The 24,617-nt window shown below is 45.2% G+C and overlaps 1 protein-coding gene and 1 pseudogene across 2 annotated transcripts in view; both read left to right on the plus strand.

The window, feature by feature from the left end:
* Positions 1–11,085: 11,085 nt before the first annotated feature.
* LOC118085803 (U2 spliceosomal RNA) lies at positions 11,086–11,215 on the plus strand (annotated as a pseudogene).
* Positions 11,216–16,105: 4,890 nt separating this feature from the next.
* OBI1 (ORC ubiquitin ligase 1) overlaps positions 16,106–24,617 on the plus strand; it is a 34,144-nt gene continuing 25,632 nt past the window's right edge. Inside the window, exon 1 of one of the 2 annotated variants that reach the window (XM_035116117.2) lies at positions 16,106–16,260. In XM_035116117.2, coding sequence (XP_034972008.2) covers positions 16,189–16,260 — 72 coding nt within the window. In that variant the 5' untranslated portion in view covers positions 16,106–16,188. Of the gene's footprint in view, positions 17,447–24,617 lie in introns of both variants that reach the window. The other variant, XM_035116118.2, reaches the window with a different exon arrangement.

Raw genomic sequence — 24,617 nt, forward strand, 5'->3', positions numbered from 1 at the left:
ACAGCCCTTGAGATATTTGAAGATGGCTATCATACACACCGTATAAGCAAAAGGAAATGGGAACCACTCAGTTGTCTTCTTCCAATGGCCACCCTGTGGTTACAAAAGCTGCAGGGTGTACATGAAATGTTCTCACCTGCACACAAAGGAGGGCACTTGTGAATCTGCACCCTCCACTGAAGTGCACAGAGATGCTCACCTAGGAAATCCAGTCACCTAACGAGGAACATACAGAGCTCTGAGCTGTATGCTATTTATGTTAAGGACAGCTAGCTTGTGACACCTCCAATTTTGCTGTACTTCAGCTCCCATCAGAAGAAGAATCTTTATTTGCATCAGCCACTAGCCATAGCAATAAAATAAAATAAAATATACTGAAGATAGAGGTAAAAACGTACGATAACTATACAAAATAAATTCTGGAGGTTTGCATCAATAATCAAATAATAGATCTTATTGTCATTGCTCCTGCTAAAAAGAATTGCATTTTTTGCTCTCATCTGATCATCTTTATCTGCTAGAAGAAAGGACACAGTAGCAATGGTTGAGTGACCTGGTATGGATAGCAGTAGAGGGGTAATAACCTCAGTCCTCAAATCTTTATAAAGAGTGCAAGCTAGACGCACATGAGCTACTGATTCAATACTGCCATCTCCACATGGACATAACCGTTTTTCCAGCTAAATTTTTTTAAATCGACCCTCAAGTTACAGCTGAAGGCAATATATTTAATCTAGCTTGTTTGGAGGTTCTAGCAGGGGGTAAGTTCAAATGTTGTTTAGCCCAGTAGGCTTCGGACCAGTCAGGGCCGTCTTACCCATAGGCGCTAGGGGTGCGGGGCACCCGGGCACCGGGCTCCAAGGGCCCCAGGCCAAGAGTCCAGGGCCCAAGATTGGAGTCCAGGGAAGAGCCTGGCCATCGGTTAGAGTGCCGTGGCAGGCTCTTTTTCTGTGGGCAGCTCTGCGCTGCGAGTTCAGGGGCGACCGAGCCATCGAGACACTGAGGCGGCCGTCCGGCTCCACCCTCCTGCGCACCTGGGACTGGGCAACCGGGGGGGCACCGGGTGGATCTTTGCACCCCAGCGCCGCATAAGCTTAAGACAGCCCTGGGCCCAGTATACCTAAAGAAGTGTCTCTACCCCCATCATTCAGCCTGGACACTGAGGTCCAGCGCCAAGGGCCTTCTGGCGGTTCCCTCACTATGAGAAGTGAGGTTACAGGGAACCAGGCAGAGGGCCTTCTCGGTAGTGGCGCCCGTCCTGTGGAACGCCCTCCCATCAGATGCCAAGGAAATAAACAACTATCTGACTTTTAGAAGACATTTGAAGGCATGTCCCTGTTTAGGGAAGTTTTTAATGTTTGATGTCTTATCATGTTTTTAATATTCTGTTAGGAGCCAGCCAAAGTGGCTGGGGAAACCCAGCCAGATGGGCACTGTATAAATAAATATATTATTATTATTATTATTAGCTGACTTCCAGTAAGGCAAGGGTCCCTCATATGGAAATATCTGTAGAACAGCCTCACATGGGCTCAGTACCAGGTTGGTTGAATGAAGAGGCCTTCCCGTTTCTTTAATTTTTGACAGGTTGCTCATAGGCATGAGTTTGGGCTCCCTCTGCTTCTCCTTAGGTATTGTTATGGCGGGAGAAGTGTAATCTAAATTCTCAAGCTTCTTAGAGGTGTTTTGAACTGTCAAACCGGTCAGCAGGCCAGGTCCCATTATCTCTGACCACTGGCCATGCTGGCTGGGACTGATGGGAGTTGGAGTCCAAACACATCTGGAGGACCATCCCTGATGTATGACAATACGTACAAGTATTACTATACAACTTTGATCTCAACTTAACTCTAAAGGGTCTACCACGCAGCTGAAATTTCCTGTGATATTTCCCGTGATAAGATATATTGGTGCATAACGGGAAGGATTTCAATAGGCTATATATACTTAAAGTTATGCATGGTCTGGGATATTAGTGTTAATGGGAACAAAATGTCTCAATTATATCAGATATTTGAAATACAGGCTATGGAACCTCATCTGAATCATCCTTAGTCCCAGTGGACTATTATGCTAGTGGTAGTAAGATTAGTTCTTTTATTTTCATTAGCATTACATGGATCTTACATGGGGATGTGCTTCCCTCTGATTAATTGAATGATTAACTATGCATAGGTACATTTTATTTTATTAAATATTAGTTACTGACCCATCTAATCTGTTAATAGGTAATAATGGGAATTGATGGAATGCAAGACCGCTAACTATTCCATACAGAATAGAGGCATTAGCTGTGAGGAAGAAGTGGTGATCTGGGGAGATTTGCAGTGCAGAATGGAGAGCCTTGCAAAGCATTGGCAAGAAGACCTTGATATAATATGCCTCCAGGCTATGGTCAAGGGGCCACTACTTTGCTATAGCTTAGCAGGTCTGGGCCTGGTCACTGCCTAGATGGGACAACTCCTGGGAATCACATCTTTGCCACATTGGGTTCCATAGGTTGTAGCATCTAAGGACAATAATAAATGAAATAGCCAACTTCCTACATTCTGCAGCTCAAATTGAGAAGGGTGCGATGCGGTAGATATTTGGGCATGGCCTAGAGCAGGAATAGCCAACATGGTGCCTTCACATGTTGTTGGACTCCAACTTCCATCAACTCCAGCCAACATTTCCAGTGGTTACAGATATTGGGAGCTGTAGTTTTAATCATGTTTTTGAACGTTTTTAAATAGCTGTTTTTAACTCTGTGTATATGGGTTTTTTTTAAAAAAAAATAGAGAATGCAATGTTTTGTTTTACGTTTTTTGTAAACTGCTTGGAGATCTTCTTTCAAATGGCACATACATTTTGCTAAATAAGTAAATAAAATATAGTTTGAATGGCATCACCCGTGGAAACCCCCCCCCCCACCTCCCACCCCAAAAAATCAATATAGTAGTGTTCTTGGAAAGGATATCATAGGCAAGGATGTTTTGTTCAGTCTGCAGCAAATCCCATTCAGTTTTAGAAGGAGAAGGAGGAGGAGGAGGAGGAGGAGGAGGAGGAGGAGGAGGAGGAGGAGGAGGAGGAGGAGGAGGAGGAGTTTGGATTTGATATCCCGCTTTATCACTACCCGAAGGAGTCTCAAAGCTGCTAACATTCTTCTTTCCCTTCCTCTCCTACAACAAACACTCTGTGAGGTGAGTGGGGCTGAGAGACTTCAAAGAAGTGCGACTAGCCCAAGGTCACCCAGCAGCTGCATGTGGAGGAGCAGAGACACAAACCCGGTCCCCCAGATTACGAGTCTACCGCTCTTAACCACTACACCACACTGGCTTGGACCTCTGTTGAGACCCCAGGTTAGGCGCACCTCAAAATTTCATTGCAGCACTAACCTCAAACCAAGGTGTATGTTCCTACGCCTTTCAGTTTTCAGAGTCCTGTTCTGAAAAAATTGATTAGTAAGAGAGAGAGGGAGATGAAAGTAGAATCAGATGTCATTCAAGGAAATTACCACTCTGTTGAGGACAGTTTGGGGCTGAAGCATCATGTTGCCATGCTGTGCCTTTCAAAGTTGCCGACAGTTCGTGTCATTAATAATCAGTAAATAAGATCTGCAGGTGGGCATTGAAGGCACCCGGTCCTGAGCCAAGAAGCTAGAGCTGGAGCGTCTGTCTCTAAGATGGGTGGCCAGGCTCATTTGCACAACCCTGCTTATGTTTCCACACAAAAGGGCAACCCTATTTAGCATCGCTTCAGGGAAGCTGCCACAGTACAGGGAATGCTAATTACTGTTACCAACTGGCAATGATGCATCCAAAATTAAATGGCCTGCGACTGAACAGATGAACAATTTTTATAGCCCTAAGATTAGAGAACATGAAATTTCCCCCCCAATTAGCACAATCCCATTGGTCTAAATGGGCAAGTACCGGTAGCAGAAACATCTCCTCGATTAAGCTGTGTGTGTGTCTGTGTGTGTGTTTCTCGCATAATTGCTTTTGCAGGTTCAAATCCAAATCCATCTTTCTCTTGCTTTCCATATATGTGCACATTGCCACCTTTCCGCAGGAAGCAGCCTTTTTTGGGCAGCTTACAATAACAGCAATAAAAGAAAACCCAACAGGAAAGCAGTATGGCAATTAATCCCATTGTTGTAACGGCAATAAAATCAGTCAAACACAAAATGACAACTTTTGAAAGCAACGCCGGGGCAAAATGCAAGAAGCCAAACGATAAGGAAAGGTTCAAAGATCATCACACGGTTGGTGGAATTTTAATTAACTACCAATAACAGTTTGAGTCTGACAAATCTCCCTCTGATGTAATTCCTTAATATGGGAGCCAGTGCTGAAATACTCCATTCTTAGTCTAGGCCAGGCAATCTCACAGCAGAGGCACCTGCAGCAATAGTTCTCTGGATAGTCTCCAGCTGACAGATGCATAAATGACTACAAGAACTGCAAAATGAGGTTTGGGACTATTCTCCTCCCATATCCCATTCTCAGTAAAGGGCACTAGGCAAGCATTGGATGGTGGAATCAGGTGTGATTATACCAGGGGTCCCCAGACTTACCGTGCGGCGGGCCGGTGCCCGCCGTGCCGACCACGCGGCGGGCCGGAGGGCAGGGGAGTGCGCGCGCAGCGGGCCGGAGGGCGGGGGAGTGCGTGCCCGTGCGCATGCGCACACGCACACGGGCGGGGGGAAAATCGCCGAAAATCGCTTGTGCGCATGCGTATGGGCCTCCCCCGACCCGGAAGTGCACCAGAAATGACCTCTTCCGGGTCGGGAGAGGCCCATACGCATGCGCACAAAGGATTTTCGGCGATTTTTTGCCGATTTTTTAGATCATCGCTGCGCCGCGCGCCGTGAGAGCGGGCGGCGGCAGCGGGTGGCGGGGGTCGTCGCGGGCCGGATTGGAAGGCCGGTTGGGCCGCATCCGGCCCGGGGGCCGTAGTTTGGGGACCCCTGGATTATACCCTTGATGACGTATTCAAGGGTTCTGATATTTGACAGTGTCCCTTCCCAAGCTTTTCTTTTCTTTTTTAAATTTTTTGATTTTATTTATTTATTTTATTTTCACCAAGTAATAATCATAAAAAATAAGAATAAACATGTGCGCCCCACCACCGAGACCATTCCACTGTCACTATCCAACCTCCCAAAATTTCAATACCTCTTGCGATGCTTTGTCCCCTTTCCGTTTTAACAGGACAAATTCTACAAACACCCTCCATATCTCCTCAAAATAATTTCTCCTGCATATTCCCCGCCTTACCTTAATGACACATGTTAATTTATCATTAATACTGTAGCTGTATCCCACACCTCTTTATACCATTCTTCCATTTTATATTCTACTTGCCCCTTCCACTTCCTGGCTATAATCATTTGTGCAGCTGTCAAAAAAAATTGTGAGCAAGTCCTTCATAGCCTGTGAACCTTCCACCCCATTGTAAATTGATAATAATGTTACCTCTAGACTTTCGGTCAGCTTTAACCCAGTGATTTCTGTTATTTCCTTAAATACACTTTGCCCCCCCCCCAAAAATTATACATATTTACACCCCCACCACATGTGAACATAATTCCCTATTTCCTGGCATCCCCTCCAACATAACCCAATATTCCTTATTTCTTTGATTTCAGCTTTTCTTTTCATATGTGATTGACATAAGCGAGTTAAAATTGATAGCAATAAATCACACGGTGTCAGTGCAGTTAACTCTTTATTCAAAGAAACGATATCAGCACAGGAGGCCAGACCTAATGAGCATAGCAACTCGTTTTGGCAGTTCTTGCTCCTGTGAGGTAGTAGTTGGGACTGAAGGTCCCTGCCTTCCCACAGTTGTCCAAGTTTCCTCCTCCCCAGTGTCCTTCCCAAGCAATCTGAGACTCCGTCGCCATGCCTATCTTTGCTCCTCCCTCTTCTAACCTCTTCTTGTTCTGGAAGACCAGCAGGGAGGGAAGCTGGTTACAGTAGGAGGCAGATCCACCCCAGATCCTTCACCAACCAGACTCATCTCTGCCTCTTGGACCCCCCACCCCCTTTTCAGCCTCTGCTTCTGCCTCTGATTCTGGGCTGCTCTCTGCCACAGCCTCTCACTGTTCACTCAGCCCTGTTACCTCTTCAGCTTCCGACACTTCCTCCTCCCAGTCTTCTCCCTCTGACCACTCATTGTCGTCCCACTACCAATCCCCTAGCTCGGAGCCATTTCCCCTTGGGTGTTCCCCAGCCATTCCTCCGCATCCAGTCTGCTGTGTAATTTTTCAATACATTGACCAAAATCGGTTTTTGAAATCACACCGCAATAACGATTTTCACCTGGCAATACGCAGGAATATATCACTCCTCGTGCGAGGGAGAACAACAGGACAGCCAATTTTAAGGCACCGCCGATATCGCACAATGATCTCAGCCCAATAAGGCTGCTGATCTAAGCTGCCTTCCCTCACACTGATGGAGAACAGGGCAGCTGATTGCCCTCACTTCAAGGCAACCGTAGCAGTAACATCTCCTGGCAGTGAGACAGAGCAGTGCTTAGCTGCTGACATATCACAATGTTGAAATGCATATATTGCTCAGCCCTGGTCTGCTTTTTAGTATACAGTGGTACCTCGACTTACAATGACTCGACAACCGAATTTTTCTACTTATGAATGGGGCAAATAGTCGCATGCTTACGAATTTCTTGACATCTGAACGAAAACTGCAGCGGTTTTAGATAGGGCTTTTTCGACTTACGAATTTTTAGATGCGGTTGCTTCAACTTATGAATTTTCTGTTTCCAATGCATTCCTATGAGAAATCGCATTTCCAATGGCGCTTTTGGACTTCCGAATTTTTCGACCTAGGAAGGTGCCTTCGGAACAGATTAAATTTGTAAGTCAAGGCACCACTGTACCTAAAATCCTTTGCTTACTAGGGGCTACTCCACATTTTGTTCAAACAAATTGCTTTGCAGAGGTAACTAGCATAGAGTTATCAAAATTTTCAAAAGTAGGGGGTCCATGGCTTGGCTTTTGAAAAATAAGGGTCCTCAGTAATTAGCTAATTGGGAACCGCTGCTCTAGAGTTGGAATGGATCAATGTTGGTTTGCTACAAAATTAATAAAACATTCCACCACCACCACCACCCCCAAAAAATGTGTGGAAATGGCTACAGTGGAACCTCGGTTTTCGAACGTCTCTGTTGACGAACGATTCAGAACTCGAACACTGAAAGCATGGAAGTAACTGTTTCCATTTTCAAACGTGCCTCAGAAGTTGGAGGATGGATGGCGGTTAACAGATTGAGGTTGAATCCTGACAAGACTGAAGTACTGTTTCTGGGGGACAGGGGGCGGGTGGGTGTGGGGGACTCCCTGGTCCTGAATGGGATAAGTGTGCCCCTGAGGGACCAGGTGCGCAGCCTGGGAGTCATTTTGGACTCACAACTGTGCATGGAGGCTGTTATGTACTGAGCTGAATCCTAGAACAATAGGATTCAGAATCAGCAGTCTGATTGGTCCGCAGGAGCTACCCAATCCAACTCCAGGTGGAAGTGAATCCGCAACCTGATTGGCCTGCAGGAGCAGCCAATCAGGCGGCTGGCAGAAGTGAATCTGCAATCTGATTGGCCTGTAGGAGCAGCCAATCAGGCTGCAGGCAGAAGTCAATCCACAACCTGATTGGCCCACAGGTGTAGCCCTGAAGTAGCCAATCACGCAAGGCCCATTGTGTAAATAATGTATATAAGCAGATGGTTTTTGGAAAAGAGCCATTCTTCTCCTCTTCTCCTTGATGACTATGAGCTGAATAAAGAGCATGAAATTCACTCTCGACTCCGAGTATGTTTCAGAGGCGCAGGTTAATTCTGTGTCCAGGGCAGCTGTCTATAAGCTCCATCTGGAAAGCAGGCTGAGACCCTACCTCCCCGCAGACTGTCTCACCAGAGTAGTGCATGCTCTGGTTATCTCCCGCTTGGACTACTGCAATGCGCTCTACGTGGGGCTACCTTTGAAGGTGACCCGGAAACTGCAATTAATCCAGAATGTGGCAGCTAGACTGGTGACTGGGAGCGGCCGCCGGGACCACATAACACCCAGTCCTGAGAGATCTACATTGGCTCCCAGTATGCTTCTGAGCACAATTCAAAGTGTTGGTGCTGACCTTTAAAGCCCTAAATTGCCTCGGTCCTGTACACCTAAAGGAGCATCTCCACCCCCATTGTTCAGCCTGGACACCGAGATCCAGCGCCAAGGGCCTTCTGGCGGTTCCCTCACTGCGAGAAGCAAAGCTACAGGGAACCAGGCAGAGGGTGGCACCCACCCTGTTGAACGCCCTCCCATCAGAGGTCAGAGAGAGATAAACAACTACAGTACCTGACATTTAGAAAATACCTAAAGGCAGCCCTGTTTAGGGAAGCTCTTAATCTGTGATATTTTAATGTATTTTAATGTGTGTTGGAAGCCGCCCAAAGTGGCGGCGGCGGGGGGGGGGACCCAGCCAGATGGACGGGGTATAAATATATTATTATTATTATTATTATTATTATTATTATTATTATTATTTCCTCTAACATGAAGAATTGATGTAATTTTAACTGTGCATTTTTATGGAATTTCCCTCCCTAATATATGAATTTTTGTACATGTTACTTGCTTGGACAACTACATCACAACATGCAGTGATGTGTGCATTTCTAAGGAGACTTACATTTTGGTTTGGCTACTTTTTTGGGAAGTGCAAATTTATCTCCATCCCATTTCTCATTCCGCTGCACAGATCCTACTAGTATGCGCAGGTGTTTCACACAACCAGCCTTCAGCCTTCAGGATTCTGTATAAATAATCTGTAAAATTTAAGAATATTAAACTATAGCCCCCAGAAGCGAAAACTGAAATCCCATCCTGGAACGTTATAAGGAAGAAAAAGGCAGAGAGAATGGAAAACTGAACAAGAGGCCTGTAAAAAACAAAATCTTGCTATTATATCTGCTGAGTTTGCTTTAGCGATTTTGCCTGTCTCAAATGTTTTCAGCCAATCAAAGTGTTCCATTAATCCAAACAGATTTATAATGAAAAGTCAACCTTAATTGAATTTCCTCATTAAGAACACCATCAAATAGATACAGAACACCTTCCACCACCTTGTTTAAATTAGATTCATTTTTCCGATTAATTATTAAAAGGAAAGTTTAAAAAATCATAAAATCTTAAGTGCTATTAAAAATTGATTGACTTCACTCTTTCATTGACCCATTTAGTGTGTGTGTGTGTGTATCACAGGTAATACATTTGGGTAGATGTTTCAGACCTAGCTTTGTAATCATTTTCTCATCTGTCAGCTAATCATGGCTTCATAAATATTGATTTCAGATCCAATTTTCTCTTTTCCTCCTGAAAGGCAGCTTGTCGTTTTTTTTTAATCCTCTCACTCCAAAAGAGCAAATAAAATCAGAATGGTATTTTTCTTTCCTTCCCACCCCAAAATCTTTCTTCAAATGAGAAGATACTAAATTCCAGATCCCACAGACTGTTGTTGTTGTTTTTGTAGTTGTTGCCAGGGTTTGTAGCCTTCTTGGGGTGGATGTGGAGTTTCATTTACCCCTCTCTTCAAAATCAGAATGGTCCTGCCCAATCCTAGGTGTCTTTATTCAGAAACAGGTGTGTGTGTTCAGTGGGGTTTATAAGATTGCTGTGTTGAGCCTGGAGCAGGGCTCAGAAAGCTCTCCAAGGTCCATTTCTCACGGAGAATTGTGTGGAGCCACTTCCATGTGGAACCTATGTTAAGTATAATTGGTTTAATTGACACTGACATGGAAATGCCTGTATATTGGTGAATAGATTTAACATGGGGAGAGTCTCCAGGTCTTATTTTTATATTATTTTATAGCAAGGTACAAAAAGTTTCAAGAACAAAGTATGCAAAAAAAAAAACAAACCCCAACCCACAACAAACACCACACCCAACAAATCGGATACAAAGAACCATATCAAACAAGTGTTCTGAAAATGATTTTAAAAATAATAACCCCCAAAGCAGCAAGCTCTGCTAGTGAAACTTTATTGATTCAGAAGGCTGTATTTATGGCATAGGGTCCCTCCAGACTGGTGTTTTATTGCAGTTGTGTTCTGCAATGTATTCTTAACACAAATAATAGTGCATTAGTGGCGCTGTGGTCTACCGGACAGCTGTTACTTTGATGCAGCCTCTGGACACGGGGCGCGAGTGGCACTGTGGGTTAAACCACAGAGCCTAGGGCTTGCCGATCAGAAGATCGGCGGTTCGAATCCCTGTGATGGGGTGAGCTCCCATTGCTCGGTCCCAGCTCCTGCCAACCTAGCAGTTCAAAAGCATAGCTGCCAAGTCTCCCGTTTTCCCTGGGAAACCCCCGTTTTCAAAGCCATTTCCCACTGTCATCCCGAATGGCAAAATAATTCCGTAATTCTCCTGGATTTCTTCCGGTGCCACTCTGCCCATGTCTGGGCACCGGAAATCGGGTAGCACCGGCACCGGAAGTTGCTTCTACGCATGTCTGGACATGCGTAGAAGCGACTTCCATTGCCGGCGCTGCTGATCCCGTATTTTTCTAGCTGGGACTTGGCAGCTATGGTTTGAAAGCATGTCATAGTGCAAGTAGATAGGTAGGTACCGCTCCGGCGGGAAGGTAAACGGCGTTTCTGTGCGCTGCTCTGGTTCGCCAGAAACGGCTTAATCATGCTGGCCGCATGGCCCGGAAGCTGTACGCTGGCTCCCTCAGCCTACAGAGCGAGATGAGCATGCAACCCTCAAGTCGTTCGTGACTGGTCATGGGTACCTTTACTTTTACCTAGTGGATTTATTCTGCTGTAGTTTGTTCCACAAAGCGTCCCCAGTGCTGCCACATTATTGCTGTCCAGAGGGGCTATAGTGCAACAGAATAAGAGGCACTTAAATAAACCAGAACATTTGTGTTATAAAAGGTTACTTACAGTAAGAATCTGTTGCCGAATGTGCACTGAAATGAAATTTAAAGCATTTAAAGCAATATCAAACCACTTTAAACAGCCATGGCTCCCCACCCCCCGAATCCTGGGAATTGCAATTTGCTGAGAGTTGTTAGTTAGGAGATTCCTGTATCGCTTCTCGGCTTTTTGGCTAAGACCAAGTGTACTATCTGTTCCATAACCTCCAACTTTTCTCCTATGAAAATAAGGAAGTCCTATTCCATAATCAAAATCGTAATAATTTTATTATTTATACCCCGTCCCCATTTTAATGCTTAATGTTCTTTTATTTTTTTATATATATCTAAGAACATTAAGCATTAAAAACATCCCACTACAGGACTGCCTTCAGGTGTCTTCTAAAAGTTGTATAGTTACCTAGCTCAGGGGTCATATAACTCCACATCCTCCAACATTTCTCTGATGAAAATAGGAATGTCTAAGGAAAAGAGGGACATTCCAAGATCAAATCAGAAACCGGGATGGCTTCTGTAAATCTGGGACTGTCCTGGAAAACAGGGACACTTGGAGGGGCTGCTGTTCCCCTCACAGAGCTACAATTCTGAGTGGTTTAACAATAAATCCCTCTTCCCAGGGAACTCTGGGAAACCTCCCAATAACTCTCCGAACCTGGAGGAGGTGAACTGGCAAATGGAAGGGGGAAATTATCCAGCAGTAGCATGTTGTGGAACAATAATAAGGCAAAATTGCTTGCTGAGTGGGTTTGCATCTTGGAGGCTGCTTATATCCATAATCTAGTGATGGACTAATGGAAGCTGGCAGAGGTTGGTGGGTAGAGAGAGTTGGAGTTTGCACACAGAAGGTGATGAATGCATATTATGCAATTAATATAGCAATGGATGCAGAATTGTATCTCCTCAGGTTCTAACTATTGCATCTGAAGTCCGGGAAATGCAACAGAAGCTCCTTTTTATGGCTATTATTAAAGAAGACACACAGACCACACCAACATATGATAAACAGATGCACATTTATTACACACACAAAAGTGGCCATATGGACAGGCCCAAAGATCATCAGCTTGTCAGGTAGCTGTTTGAATGGCAAACACAAAGAGTCTCTGGCTGGATGCTCGTTCTACAGACAGGGGTGTCTAAATCCATCAAAAACCAATTGACAAGGTGCCCCATGATATTCTTGTAAAGAAGCTGGTAAAATGTGGGCTAGACAATGCTACCATTCAGTGGATTTTTAACTGGCTTACTGACCGAACCCAAAGGGTGCTCATCAATGGCTCCTCCTCATCCTGGAGAGTAGTGACTAGTGGGGTGCCACAGGGTTCTGTCTTGGGCCCAGTCTTGTTCAACATCTTTATCAATGACTTGGATGATGGGCTTGAGGGAATCCTGAGCAAGTTTGCAGATGACACCAAATTGGGAGGGGTGGCTAACACCCCAGTTGACAGGATCACACTTCAGAATGACCTTAACAGATTAGACAACTGGGCCAAAGCAAACAAGATGATTTTTAACAAGGAGAAATGTAAAGTACTACACTTGGGCAAAAAAAATGAAAGGCACAAATACAGGATGGGAGACACCTGGCTTGAGAGCAGTACATGTGAAAAGGATCTAGGAGTTTTGGTTGACCACAAACTTGACATGAGTCAGCAGTGTGATGCAGCAGCTAAAAAAGCCAATGCAATTCTGGGCTGCATCAATAGGAGTATAGCATCTAGATCAAGGGAAGTAATAGTACCACTGTATTCTGCTCTGGTCAGACCTCACCTGGAGTATTGTGTCCAGTTCTGGGCACCACAGTTCAAGAAGGATACTGATAAGCTGGAACGTGTCCAGAAGAGGGCAACCAAAATGGTCAAAGGCCTGGAAACGATGCCTTATGAGGAACGGCTTAGGGAGCTGGGTATGTTTAGCCTGGAGAAGAGAAGGTTAAGGGGTGATATGATAACCATGTTCAAATATATAAAAGGATGTCATATAAAGGAGGGAGAAAGGTTGTTTTCTGCTGCTCCAGAGAAGCGGACACGGAGCAACGGATTCAAACTACAAGAAAGAAAATTCCACCTAAACATTAGGAAGAACTTCCTGACAGTAAGAGCTGTTCGGCAGTGGAATTTGCTGCCAAGGAGTGTGGTGGAGTCTCCTTCTTTGGAGGTCTTTAAGCAGAGGCTTGACAGCCATCTGTCAGGAATGCTTTGATGGTGTTTCCTGCTTGGCAGGGGGTTGGACTGGATGGCCCTTGTGGTCTCTTCCAACTCTATGATTCTATGACTTTGGTGGGCCTTCAAACCTGTACATGACACAGGTTTTTTAACTTGTTATTTTGAAGGGGGGAGGAATCCAAACCGCAGCTTGTTACGCACCATACATTTAAAACACCCCACAAAGAATGGTTGGAACTGTACAGTAGTTTGTTTTGGGCACTGGGAGTTGTAGCTCTGGGAGGGATGAACTACGGTTCTCAGGATTCTTTGGGAAGGTGTGCTTTCAATGTTTGGGGGTGTACACAGCTTGTGTCTTTATCTAAAACATTGATTCCAGGGTAGCGTACATGAAATATCGATCTGAGAAAAAAATTACAAACATGTGTGCTGTTGTATCAGTCCTCCAAAGGCAGTAGCATATACTTATAAGGCTGTGGGCAGCTCCAAATCTTCAGCCAATGTTTCTCTTTCGCTGGCCAGGATCAACCCACAACTGTTTCTTACGGCCCAAGGGTGAAGAAAACTTTCCAGCCTTCCTGAGCCACCTGCCAAGTCTCCCGTTTTCCCCGGGAAATCCCCATTTTTCCAGCTGTTCCTAGCTGAAAAAATGGATTTTTTTGTTTTTCCCCGGTTTATTCTGGCGCGGCGGCCATTTTGGAACTGGGCAGAGCATGCTCAGAAGCAACTTTTGATGCTGCTCTGCCCAGTTCCAAAATGGCTGCAGTGCGACTTCTGGCGCGGCGGCCATTTTGGAACTGGGCAAAGCAGCACCAAAAGTCACTTCTGAGCATGCTCCGCCCAGTTCCAAAATGGCGGCAGCGCTACTTCCGGTCTGCTATTTCCGGCCCGGTCCCTTATTTCTCTGACAGCAACTTGGCAGGCATGTTCCGGAGTGCTGCATGCCAAGAGTGGACAGGCGAAGGTGGACAGAGCAACTGACATGATGTTCTAGCTACACAAAAATTATTGGTTTCTGTGTGTGCGCGCATACAAACAGGGCTGGCCCAAGGCGAGGTGACCGCCTCGAGTGGCAGGATCCATAGGGGCAGATGATCCCAATGTACTGGTACGGTATATCTTCATTCCCCACTTGTTCCTGACGTAGATCTCCACTCGCTCCTTCCTCCCTGGCAGTTGTGTGGGTTGACCTGTTGTGGTTTGCCTTCTTCGTGTGCCTCCTCTTCAAGAGGTCCGGATAGAGGCAACACGATAACAGACCTTCTCTGCAGCGGCTCCCCGTCTGTGGACTGCTCTCCCCAGGGATGTTTGCCTGGCACCTTCATTATACACCTTTAGGCGCCAGGCCTTTGGTTGATTTGATTGGTTTTTAAAATGTGGGGGTTATTTGTGGGGGTTATTGGGCTGTTGTTTTTATTTTGATTATATATTTTGTGGTTTTATATTTTGATTTTGTTTTGTGAACCGCCCTGAGACCTCCAGGTATAAGGCGGTATATAAATTCAATAAATAAATAAAATAAAGATGCCAAAATGTCTCCGGCCAACCCTGCACATGCGCACACACCCTCTCCATCCAGGCAAGGAAGATGTAATGTGTTTGTCCTCAGCATTCTTAGGCAATTCCAAGACTGAGTACTAGCTGGATCTCTCTGTTCATTGGGGCAAGCAGATAGATTCTAGATAGCAGCACTGGTTGCCATGAAATCAAAATCACATTGAACGTATTGTATACGCTCCATAGTGGAAATTTGAATATTATATTTTACAGGTATGGAGCAGCTGGTATTTCTGAGAGACGCTTTTGTGGATCAGACCTATATGCAACAGATATATTACGTATGAATATGCCATGCATGACGGAAGCAAGTTCCACAAATCTGGTTTCAAGGAGAAACATGGTGGAATTTGCATCAAGTATAATTTGGCCACAATCAGGAAATTTTGTCCGTGGTATGATTATTTCCTACCTAGTCCTTTTGATACTTTGGCACCCTATTTGCAAAATGTAATAGTTCCAAAATACAGACACGCTTTCGCCTTTGCAAGATTAAATATACTGCCTTCAGCTGTAACTTGAGGGCCAATTTCAAGAAATCCCGCTGGAAAAACACTTATGTTCATGTGGAAATGGCAGTATTGAATCCGTAGGTCATGTGCTGCTAGCAAGATTTGAGGAGTGAGGTTAATACCCCTCTACTACTATCCATACCAGCTCTCACAACCATTGCTACTGGTTTTTTCTTCTTCTAGCAGATCAAGATAACTGGGTGACAGCAAAAATAAAAAATTAGCAAGGGCAATTATAAGATCTATTATTTGATTATTGACAGAAACCTCTAGAATGTACTTTGTATAGTTTTTACCTGTGTCTTCAATGCATTTTATTTTATTTTATTGCTATGGCTAGTGACTGATGCAAATTCTTCTGATTGTGATTTAATTTGGTTTCAAAGAGAAACAAGGTGGGATTCACATCAGCTCAAGTATAGACATGCAAGAACCACTTGCACTTCTGGAAAAAAGCCAACGTGTGAATTCAGCGTGGCTTTTGTATCTCTTCGAGGATTAATTGGAGAAAGTTCGGTGTGTTTTAAATCATTTGGGTTAAGAGTTTGTTTGTTTGTTTGTTTGTTTGTTTGTTTGTTTGAATGTCCCTGACATTGAGCCGGTCGCACACTCAGCCTCATTTATCTCATAGGGTTATTATAAGGACAAAAGGGGAGGGGCTTTGGCATCACGCCGAGTGCTGGTAAGCCTGGGTCTGTTGCACCAATTCCGACTGAAATTCTTACACATTCGAAATGGATACGTGTGCGCAAATCCGTGTCTGCCAAGGCAAGACAAACTCGCGTTTTTCATGCCCAACGTGCTCAGATTTCTCGACTCCTCCCTCCTCTCCTCCCCCTCTTCCGATGAGAATTCTTAAAAGGCGTCCGCGGCAACGCGAGGAAGATTGGCCAAGCTGGCTTTCCGTACTCGGAGCCCTAACAGCGTGAGAGTTGAAGAGAGCGAGTCTTCCTTCGCCGCCGCCGCGGTCGCCGCCGCCTGTGGATTGGAACTTCCACGCTCGCGGGATTCGAAACGTCACAATGGCTCAGAACGTTCAGAATGTAACACTTTCTCTCACGCTGCCCATCACTTGCCACATTTGCCTGGGAAAGGTAACGGCACCTTGCGTTCGAGATGCAGCCGCCCCCCACCCCCAAAAAAGGGACACTTTTAAGTGTGCGTGGTCCTCGGAAGAAAGCCATGCCTTGCGAGGGAGGAGAGCGAGAATGGATTCCAGGGAGGATTTCCTCTCTCTTCCCCCCTCCCCACAAAAACCTGTCGCGTTTCCCTCTGACACGTAGCCGATTGTTCCCCGGTTCCCAGATTTGCCCCTGCAGTTTGCCGGAACCTCGTGTGTGTGGTTGCTTTTAGAGCTAGGAGGAGGAAGTGAGGCCTTAGCTGGACCATTGCCGTGTCGGAAAGATTTGCTTCCGCTTTTCAAGACTTATTGGACTGTACAGTACTTAAATGAGAACGCGTTCACTTTTTGTAAAATGAAGGGAAGCTCCTGTGATGAAGGGTCGGCCGGGGTGGGGGTGGGGCGAAACGAAGACTTCCTCCTTCCTCGTTTGTTTCGGGTTTTTATTATTATTATTATTATTATTTTGTGATTGGAAATTGCTTAGATCAGAGTTGATGCCTTGTCAGTGGTTTTGAGAGACGAGCTTTCCAAGGTGGGTTTCTGCAGGCTGAGACCCTGCTAGTAACAAGGTAGGCCAAATAATATGGAGTACTGTACTGTACTGTAGAAGCCTAGGCCAGACAGGCTCCCCCGTTTAAGGAGAGCCCTGCTTGCTTCACTAAGCTCTCCACAACCAATAATGTTATAGGAGTTCAGCTGGAGTTTGTTTGTTTTTTCCTCTTGCTTTCTGCCTTCGTTTATGGCCTGTATGCTGAGAAAATGTTGACTAGGACTGCCAAAATGATCCTGAGCTATGATTTCAGATCTTATTGACAACCACTCTGTGGTCTGCTGTCTCTTTTCCTCCCTCCCGATCTGTTTGTTATGATACTTATGGGAAACTGTGTTCACCGAATAGACCTGCAACCCTGTTTTCAGCAGGCTCTGTATACACAATGGAAAGTTTGTGATCGTGAGTATGATGGAGCTTGGTAGGAAAACATTTTCCCTCTTTCAGATCTGGTGGTGGCTTTTCTCATGGAGAGAGGAGCATCTTCTTCTTTGGCTATCACTCATAGCCGAGTAAGACTCTTCCATGAACACGATCTTAACCGTGTGTTCGTGACTGTGGAGGCCAATTATGGATTCCACACGTCCTTACACATTGGGGACATACGGTAGGTTTCTGGGTAGGAGTTGATCACGGTGAGTGTTTGCCTTCCTCTTAGCACGTTTCTCCCTTGTTTGCCTTCCTCTTAGCATGTTTCTCCCTTTCGTCCTGAGTTCAAACGTCTTCAAAGTCCATGACACCTTTGGCAAAGGCTATTCTCCTGTTGGAGCACTCTCAGCCCAGTGTTTCCCAGTGATCAGTGTTTATACTTTATTTTTTTAGATTTGCCTTGAGAGAGTCTTTAAACCTCTTTTGTTGACCACCAGCATCACGTTTTCTACTTTTAAGTTTGGAATAGAGTACAGTGGTACCTCTGGTTGCGAACGGGATCCGTTCCAGAGCCCCGTTCTCAACATGAACAGTACGCAATGCGCTTCTGCGCACACGCGGGTTGTGATTCGGTGCTTCTGCACATGATGTCATTCGACACTTCTGCGCATGCGCGAACCGCCGAACCCGGAAGTAACCTGTTCCGTTACTTCCAGGTTCGGCACATTCATAACCTTTGTTGTACACAAGCCACAGCATTCGTATCCAGAGGTGTGACTGTAGTTGCTTTGGAAAATGATCATCAGGCATCCGCACAACATGACCAGTCCAACAAAGTTGATGTTGAAGAATCATTGCTTTAACACTGGTGATCTTTGCTTCTTCTACTACACTGACATTAGATTGCCTGTCTTCCCAAGTGATATGCAATTTTTTTCGGACACACCATTGATGGAATCTTTCAAGGAGTTGGAGATGACGTTTATAAGTGGTCCATGTTTCACAAGCATATAGTAAAGTTGGTAGTGCAATAGCTTTGTAAACAAGCATTTTGCTTTCCTTGTGAATGCCCCAGTCCTCAAAACCTCTGCACTTCAATCAGGAGAAAGCTGCACTCATAGAGCTCAGGCAATGCTGGATTTTGGCATCATTTTCAGCCCTAGTGGAAAGATAACTGCCCAGGTAGGAGAAGTGATTGACACTTTCCAGAGTTACACCATTGAGTTGGATTTGTGGCGCTGCAGGTGTTTTGTGCTTGTTGGTGCAGCACTTTAGTTTTTTGGATATTGAGTGATAAGCCAAGTTTTTCATAAGCTTCTGTGAATATGTTTAGGACGGTTTGGAGGTCATCCTCTGCGTGTGCACACACTATGTTGTCATCAGCATACTGAAGCTCTATGATGGAAATTATGGTAACCTAACTCTTTGCTTTCAGCCTACTCTAGTTAAAGAGCTTTCTATCTGTTCGATATATGGTTTCTACCCCGATGGGAACTTTCCCTTCGACAATGTGTAGGATCATGGCAATGAAAATAAATAATAAATAGAGTTGGGGCGATAACACATCCCTGTTTAACACCTGATCCCACTGTGAATGGTTCGCTTGGAGAGCCATTGTTATCTGCGATTGTTGCTGTTGTATTATCATGGAGGCTCCGAAGAAAGTTCACAAATTTATCTGGGCAGCCAATTTTCAGAACAACAGTCCACAGGGCATTACGATTTACCGTGTCGAAGCCCTTAGTGAGGTCAATAAACGCCATGTTTAGGGAGGCTTTTAATGTTTAATACATTATTGTATTTTAATACTTCTGTTGGAAGCCGCCCAGAGTGGCTGGGGAAACCCAGCCAGATGGGCGGGGTATAAATATTATTATTATTATTATTATTATTATTATTATTATTATTATTATATACAGGAGTTGGTTTTGCTCTCTGCATTTTTCTTGAAGCTGTTGAGCAGTGAACATCATGCCTACTGTCCCCCTAGAAGGTTGAAAACCATTTTGAGATTCAGGAAGGGTAGCCTTAGATATAGTTAGGAGATGGTTTGCTAAGATCCTTGCGGGAATTTTGCAGGCCACAGCTAATAAAGAGCATAGCTGCCAAGTTTTCCCTTTTCTCACGAGGAAGCCTATTCAGCATAAGGGAAAATCCCTTTAAAAAAGCGATAACTTGGCAGCTATGATAAAGAGATGCCTTGATAGTTTCCGTTATCTGTTCTACCATATCACCTTTTTTTAAAAAAAAATAAAAGGTTGATAATTTTGGCATCCCTAAAGTCTGCTGGGATCTCCTCTCCCAGATTTTTTCAATGAGCTTATGAAGTTGTTGTGTAAGTTCAATTCCACCCACTTTGAAGACTTCTGCAAGCATCCCATCAGCTCTACTGGCTTTGTTGATTTTCATTCGGTTAATAGCTGTGCACAACTCTCCCAGATTTGGAGATACTGCAAGCTCATCTCTAATTTTTTTTTGCGGGATTTGTGAAAGGACCTCGGCAGCTACGGGGGAGTTGCAGTTAAGGAGATGCTCGTAATGTTCTTTCCAGCGCAATTCAATAGCTTCATCTCTTAGAAGTGTGGTACCATCGGTAGAGCGTAGGGGGCATATACAAGTTTGCTAGTGGAGTATCTTATTTGGCAGGCTAGTGCAGTGCTATGCATTTGTGGCAATAGGGATTGATAGCCAACTGGGTAGCTCAGTTGGTTAGAGCGTGGTCCTGACAACACCAGGGTGGCAGGTTTGATCCCCATATGGGCTAGCTGCATATTTATGCATTGCAGGGGGTTGGACTAGATGATCCTCAGGGTCCCTCCCAACACTACAATTCTGTGATTCCTCTGATGCCTTTCAGGTGAAGACCAACTCATAAAATATCAAGGTGCTTATTATAGTCGGTCATCCTGCTGGGCTGCTGTCAGAGAGGAAGAATGGCCTGTAAAGAAGTGTAATAGCTGCTCTTCGTTTTAAAAAAGAAAAAAACAGAATGCTTTATAAACATGTTAAAAACTTAGAAACATACCCGAATAAAAACCATACACCAATATGAGAACATTCTGATTTTTTTAAATTATTGATATAGAAACATGAGTAGAGGTTGAGTCCTTACGGGCTCTATATCTTTTAACTAAATTGTAATGATTATCATTTTCAGGCGGAAAAGCCGCCATTAAATATTTTTCCCTGCTACAGTAACACATCAGAACCGAAATATCCTCAGAATAAACAAGTAGGCCCACTGATACATTGGTCTTCAGTAATCCTCGAAAAGCTACAGTGGATTGATCTACTGGTATTAAAAACAACGCATTCTTAATTATGGGACTGCTGAAATCTTCCATTCAGCATTTGAATGGTGTTTTCAGCTGTGTTTATATATCTTCTAAACGAGTTGAGTCACTTTGAAACTCTATTTGATGGATTGCTTGAACCTCTGACATACCTTTGTTCACTGAGTCAAGGTAAGGATCCAAGCACTAGCCAGGCCTCAACCCATACCGTGCCTTTATTTGCTCTCTGCAGGCATTTTCACCTGAAGCAGAGAGGACATTGAGACTAGGACTTGGTAGAGCATCCTTCACCAACCTGGTCCCTCCAGATATTTTGGGCTAAAACTCCCATCAGCTCCAGGCAGGTTGGGACAGTAGATTGAAACTGAACATTTTCCTGCCCATCAGAGAGAAGGTTTCTGGAATGCCCTCTCCAGAAAAGTGCACCGGTTTCAACTTACTTTCCTGGACCGGATGAAGACTTTCATTTGTGCAAGCTTCTGGACTGGCTGGCTATAATTTGACTGGCTTTTATTATGTATAATTGTAGGCCACCTGGGAGTTGGGGGCCAAAGAGTGGCTTACAGGTTGACCCAATCAGCATGCTTTGTTCTTCACTAGCTAGTGTTTTGCAAGCAGCAAATGATGCTTTGCTTGTGAAATGGACTCCCAAGAATCAATAGGCAAAGCTCCCCCATGTGATTTTGTGTGCCCCCAACCCACAAGTGTCTAGGAATACCTGCCTGCCATTCACGGTTTATTTGGGGCCTTTGCAACTTGTGATATTCTCCTGTACAGCTCACTTGGCTAGAGCATGGTGCTGATAACGCCAAGGTTGCAGGTTCGATCCCCATACAGGACAGCTGCATATTCCTGCTATTGCAGGGGGCTGGACTACATGATCCTCGATGTTCCTTCCAACTCTACAATTCTATGTTCAAAATATACTGTGCCCTGCCAACTGTAAGAGTTTTGCAATCCTACGTAGGAGTGAATTTATGGTTATATTCGGCTTGGTTGGGCTGGTTGAACCACCTGGCAAACTCAATCACAGAATAAAATGTGAAGTATATCTCAAAGGGACTGCAAAAGAAGAGAGAGAACATTTGGACATCAGTCTTGATTACCGCACTCAAATTGCTTTATATCAGGCAGCCCCAAACTCGGCCCTCCAGCTGTTTTGGAACTACAGTTCCCATCATCCCTGACCACTGGTCTTGTTAGCTAGGGGTGATGGGAGTTGTAGTCCCAAAACAGCTGGAGGGCCAAGTTTGGGGATGCCTGCTTTACGTACTAACTGCTCCAAGAATGCCTCCTTGCAGCTAGTTTGAATCTTGTGTGCCAGAGATGGGACGCGGGTGGTGCTGTGGTCTAAACCATTGAGCCTCTTGGGCTTGTCAAGGTCAGCAGTTCGAATCCATGCGACGGGGTGAGCTCCCGTTGCTCTGTCCCAGTTCCTGCCAACCTAGCAGTTTTAAAGCATACCAGAGTGAGTAGATAAATAGGAACCACTGCAGCGGGAAGGTAAACGGCGTTTCCGTGTACAGTACTCTGGTTTCCGCCACGGTGTCCCATTGTGCCAGAAGCGGTTTAGTTATGCTGGCCACATGACCCGGAAAACTGCCTGCAGACAAACATTAGCTCCCTCGGCCTGAAAGCGAAATGAGTGTTGCAACCCCATAGTCGCCTTTGACTGGACTGGACTTAACCTTTTTACCAGAGTTTGCCAGCCTTTGACCTTCCAGATATTGCTGGGCTCCATCATACCAAACCGGCATGGCCACTGGTTAGAGATGGTGGGGATTGTAGTCTAGTGACTTCTAGAGGTTCCCTATCTTTTCTGTTTACATATTCTCCTGGCATACTGTAGGCCTTTATGTAGCCAAAATAGCACCACCTCCAAGGTTTGCAGAAGTACACCCACGTACCTGCATTTTTAAAAAAAGGAACAGAGGGCAACCCCAGAAAAAGCCGAATGAGGACTGAGCATGCTCAGTGGACAGGGAATGCCAATTGCCTGGGTGAGGAATAAAACCATGGGGCGTGGAATAAAGTACAGTGGTACCTCAGTTTGCAAACACAATTGGTTCCGGAAGTCTGTACTTAACCTGAAGCGAACTTTCCCATTGAAAGTAATGGAAAGTGGATTAATCCGTTCCAGACGGTCCCTTGGAGTACTTAAACTGAAGCGTACTTAACCTGAAGTGAACATTCCCATTGAAAGTAATGGAAAGTGGATTAATCTGTTCCAGACGGGTCTGCGGAGTACTCAACCTGAAGCGTGCTTAACCCGAGGTATGAGTGTAATTGGTTCCAGAAGTCCGTACTTAACCTGAAGCGTACTTAACCTGAAGCGAACTTTCCCATTGAAAGTAATGGAAAGTGGATTAATCCGTTCCAGACAGTCCGTGGAGTACTTAAACTGAAGTGAACATTCCCATTGAAAGTAATGGAAAGTGGATTAATCTGTTCCAGACGGCTCCGCGGAGTACTCAACCTGAAGTGTACTTAACCCGAGGTATGAGTGTAATTGGTTCCAGAAGTCCATACTTAACCTGAAGCGAACTTTCCCATTGAAAGTAATGGAAAGTGGATTAATCCGTTCCAGACAGGTCTGCGGAGTACTTAAACTGAAAATACTCAAACCGAGGCATACTTAAACCAAGGTATGACTGTATCCTGGAAGACGGCTGGAACAGAGTGTCCTGTGAGAAGGCATGGTTGGCTAGCTGCCCAACTTAACAAGAACACATGGCCCAGCAGCAATTGGTTACTGGTCCCACCTTGAAACTCATCTTTTCCCCCAAAGCCTTTGGACAGCTCCCTAGCCCTGATACCCTCATTCTGAAGCAAACTCTGTGTGTAATTGAAGTGTTTCTAACCCCTTGGGATGCGGGTGGCACTGTGGTCTAAACCACAGAGCCTCTTGGGCTTGCCAATCAGAAGGTTGGCGGTTCAAATCCCTGTGATGGAGTGAGCTCCCATTGCTCTGCCCCAGCTCCTGCCAATCTAGCAGCTCGAAAGCATGCCAGTGCAAGTAGATAAATAGGTACCGCTCCGGCGGGAAGCTAAATGGTGCTTCCGTGTACTCTGGCTTCTGCCACAGTGTCCCATTGTGCCAGAAGCAGTTTAGTCATGCTGCCCACATGACCTGGAACTGTCTGTGGACAAACGCCAGCTCTCTCAGCATGAAAGCGAGATGAGCGCTGCAACCCCATAGCCGCCTTTGACTGGACTTAACCATCCAGGGGTCCTTTACTTTTACCTTTACTTCTTGAGTCAATTGATAAATTGAAAGCCTCTTGTGGTAGGGACCCACCCTCCCTCTCATTATGCCCAGGGCACAATAATGCTCCGAAATAAAATAAGTAACATTTGGGGGCTGGAGTTGCAACTGGCACATGCGGTTAGATTTTCTTGCTTGAGAAAATGTACTGAATCTAAGAAGTTGGCCCAGACCAGATATGCCGCAGACTTCTCAAAACGGCGATTTATAAGAGCCCTTTGAGAAACCACAGCTGGCAGGTGCCATCTTAGAAGAGGCACACTCTCTGCGATGCACAAACAGCCCTACTGTGTGCCCTTGAATGCTTTGTGCGTAGGACAATCTATCACATAATGTGCTGCTTGGGGGACTTTTGTATTGGGTGATGCGAAACTTCTGGTTGTGGTTGTCACACAGAAGCTGGATGCTCAGAAGGGTCTCTGGCTCAGAGCCTGCTCTTATCCTGTAAAACGAGACAGTTGCGAACAATGCAGTGGAGCAGAGATTTATACCTGACCTCCTGGCAGGTGCTGCAGCTTCCAGGAGGGAGGGAGGTGGCAACAAGTTTGGCCCAGTGCAAACACACCGGCTGAGCCAATCTAGCCATGTGTTTGCACTGCGAGACCCTCCTGTCTACCTCCCCTTTCCCAATAAGCAGCAGCCATTCAGCTGTCAGGGGGACAGTTGAGCATCTCTGCCATGCCACCCACTACTGGTCATACAAAAGGTTTCTGACTTGTCAGAGGTTTTTTTGGCACCCATTTCTCCACCCAGGCATTGGCAAGCAAAGAGGCCTTGTAGCAGTCCAAAGGCATTCTAGACCAGGGTTTCCCAAACTTGGGGCTCTAGCTGTTTTTGGACTACAACTCCCA

The sequence above is a fragment of the Zootoca vivipara genome, chromosome 4 (assembly GCF_963506605.1).
Source record: "Zootoca vivipara chromosome 4, rZooViv1.1, whole genome shotgun sequence".
Taxonomy (NCBI): domain Eukaryota; kingdom Metazoa; phylum Chordata; class Lepidosauria; order Squamata; family Lacertidae; genus Zootoca; species Zootoca vivipara.